This window comes from Charadrius vociferus, unplaced genomic scaffold (genome assembly GCF_000708025.1).
Source record: "Charadrius vociferus isolate BGI_N301 unplaced genomic scaffold, ASM70802v2 scaffold917, whole genome shotgun sequence".
In the NCBI taxonomy this organism is placed as follows: domain Eukaryota; kingdom Metazoa; phylum Chordata; class Aves; order Charadriiformes; family Charadriidae; genus Charadrius; species Charadrius vociferus.
In genome coordinates, this window is record NW_009649175.1 from 603,691 (window position 1) to 605,446 (window position 1,756).

A 1,756-nucleotide genomic window follows, 5' to 3' on the forward strand; every position below is an offset into this window, starting at 1 on the left:
TGAGCCTTTGTGGACAGTGAGTGCTCAGTTGTGGCATTTCATTCAAATGTGGTCGGTGTCAGTGGTGACATCCGCTGCTGTACTGTTAGCCTGCCTCTCATCGTTGCTAGCAAACACCAAGAACACAGACAGACCCTGCTGTGCCACTCTTCCTCAAAGCCAGACACCCATCTTTACCTGTTGCACTCTTCCACCAGTGCCTCTCTCTCTTCTTTGCTGGGGTTTTTCTGTCTCTCGTAGGCTTGGAACAGGATCTGTTGTGAGGCAGGACCCCACTTAAAGCGGTTTCTTCTACCCTTCTTGGTGGGCAGGTCATCTCCCATGGGCTCCTCTGTCAGGATACCCTGGCCAGCATGTGTGAATTCTGCAGGCAGAAAGGGGCAAGGGATTTGCTTTCTGGAAGCATTTCCAATAATTCTGTCTATTTGAGTCCCTAGTAGGCCCAATGCAGCTTACCCTTGGAGAACATCTCATACAAGACAGAGGGTTGAATCTAAATGGGCTGGAAATAAAGTTCTGTAATCTGCTAGAACTGAGATGTTTCTAGCAGAATCATATTTACCTGTCCTCTCTCTCGCATGCATTGCATCTCTGCTCCCGCCTTGGAGGAGTTAAAGCCAGCATGACTGGAGTCCTGCTTTCCAAAACCATCCAAAGGCCAAATGTCTCATTTTACTTGCAACCCACCAATACAAAAGTAAGTATGACAGATTCCAGACCGGCAACCTGTTGCTCTACCTGAAATTGCAAAAGCATAGTTCTTGGGCAGAAATTCTGTCTGTCATCTGTCCACTACACTGCTTTAGGCTGAGGATGGGTGCAGAACTCTAATTGCAAATGGGTAGTATTAGTTTGCTTCTCTTTAGCCAAATGGAGGGCAGGGTGGGTGACTGCAGGCTGCTTCACGAGAGTTTTTTCCATGTACTGTTTGGTTCACTTCATCACTGAATACTGATCTAGACTTCTCTAAGCTTCCTGCTAGAAATGGCTTTTCCTTCCATTTTTCCTTGATAAAAGTAGTGAGTAAGCATTAGCAAGGGAAAGCAGAGGCCTTTATGAAATTGAGATAGGAGAACAGTTGTTGCCATACTTACGTTGAGCCACCTCTCGCTGCTTGCGGACATACCAGGTGTAGAGGGCTGCCCTTTTTTGGGTCTTCATGGGAGTGCCCTTGTTGAGGTGTTGCGAGAGGTGAGATTGGTTCAGACCAGTAGTGTCCACCACCTCACGCTGAGGGATGTTGTGCTGCTGGAGGTAGGATTTCACCATCTTTGCTACTCGCCAGGGATCCTCTCTGGAAGGAGCAGAAAACACTTCTGAGTACAGGTGGTACATCTCTCTCTCCTGAGCAGACCTGAATTCCAAGGAAGTGCACCAGTACCTCCTGAGGTGCACCTTGCATGGCAGTCAAAACACCATTGTGTTTGGTGAGGCCAGAACGTTAACTGAATGCATAAGGGAAAGGGATTTCCCCTTAGAAGGGGACTCTGGTTATCAAGGAAATTTCCTAATGCATGGCCATAGTCTTTGCTGTCTGTGCTCATTTGGGTACAAGGTTTTGGCCTGTTCTGTCTAGGCAATTGTCATCTGTAAATGACAAAGTGCTGACCAGTGTCATGAGCAAGGAATGGACCTTTCTGCTGCAAAGTAATGTGAATGTAAAACATTTTTGCTGCTAGTGAGAAATGGTATGAGGAAGGAAGTGATGTTGCACTTCTGTATTCAGTTGGATGTTTTATGAGAGTTGACATCTCTC

The 1,756-nt window shown here is 46.8% G+C and overlaps 1 protein-coding gene across 1 annotated transcript in view; it reads right to left on the reverse strand.

Moving 5' to 3' along the window:
- HNF1A (HNF1 homeobox A) overlaps positions 1-1,756 on the reverse strand; it is a 15,098-nt gene that overhangs the window by 6,423 nt on the left and 6,919 nt on the right. Inside the window, exons 2-3 of the mRNA XM_009888583.1 lie at positions 1,095-1,294; positions 178-364 (exon numbers count right to left, since the gene is read on the reverse strand). Coding sequence (XP_009886885.1) covers positions 178-364; positions 1,095-1,294 — 387 coding nt within the window. The remainder of the gene's footprint in view (positions 1-177; positions 365-1,094; positions 1,295-1,756) is intronic.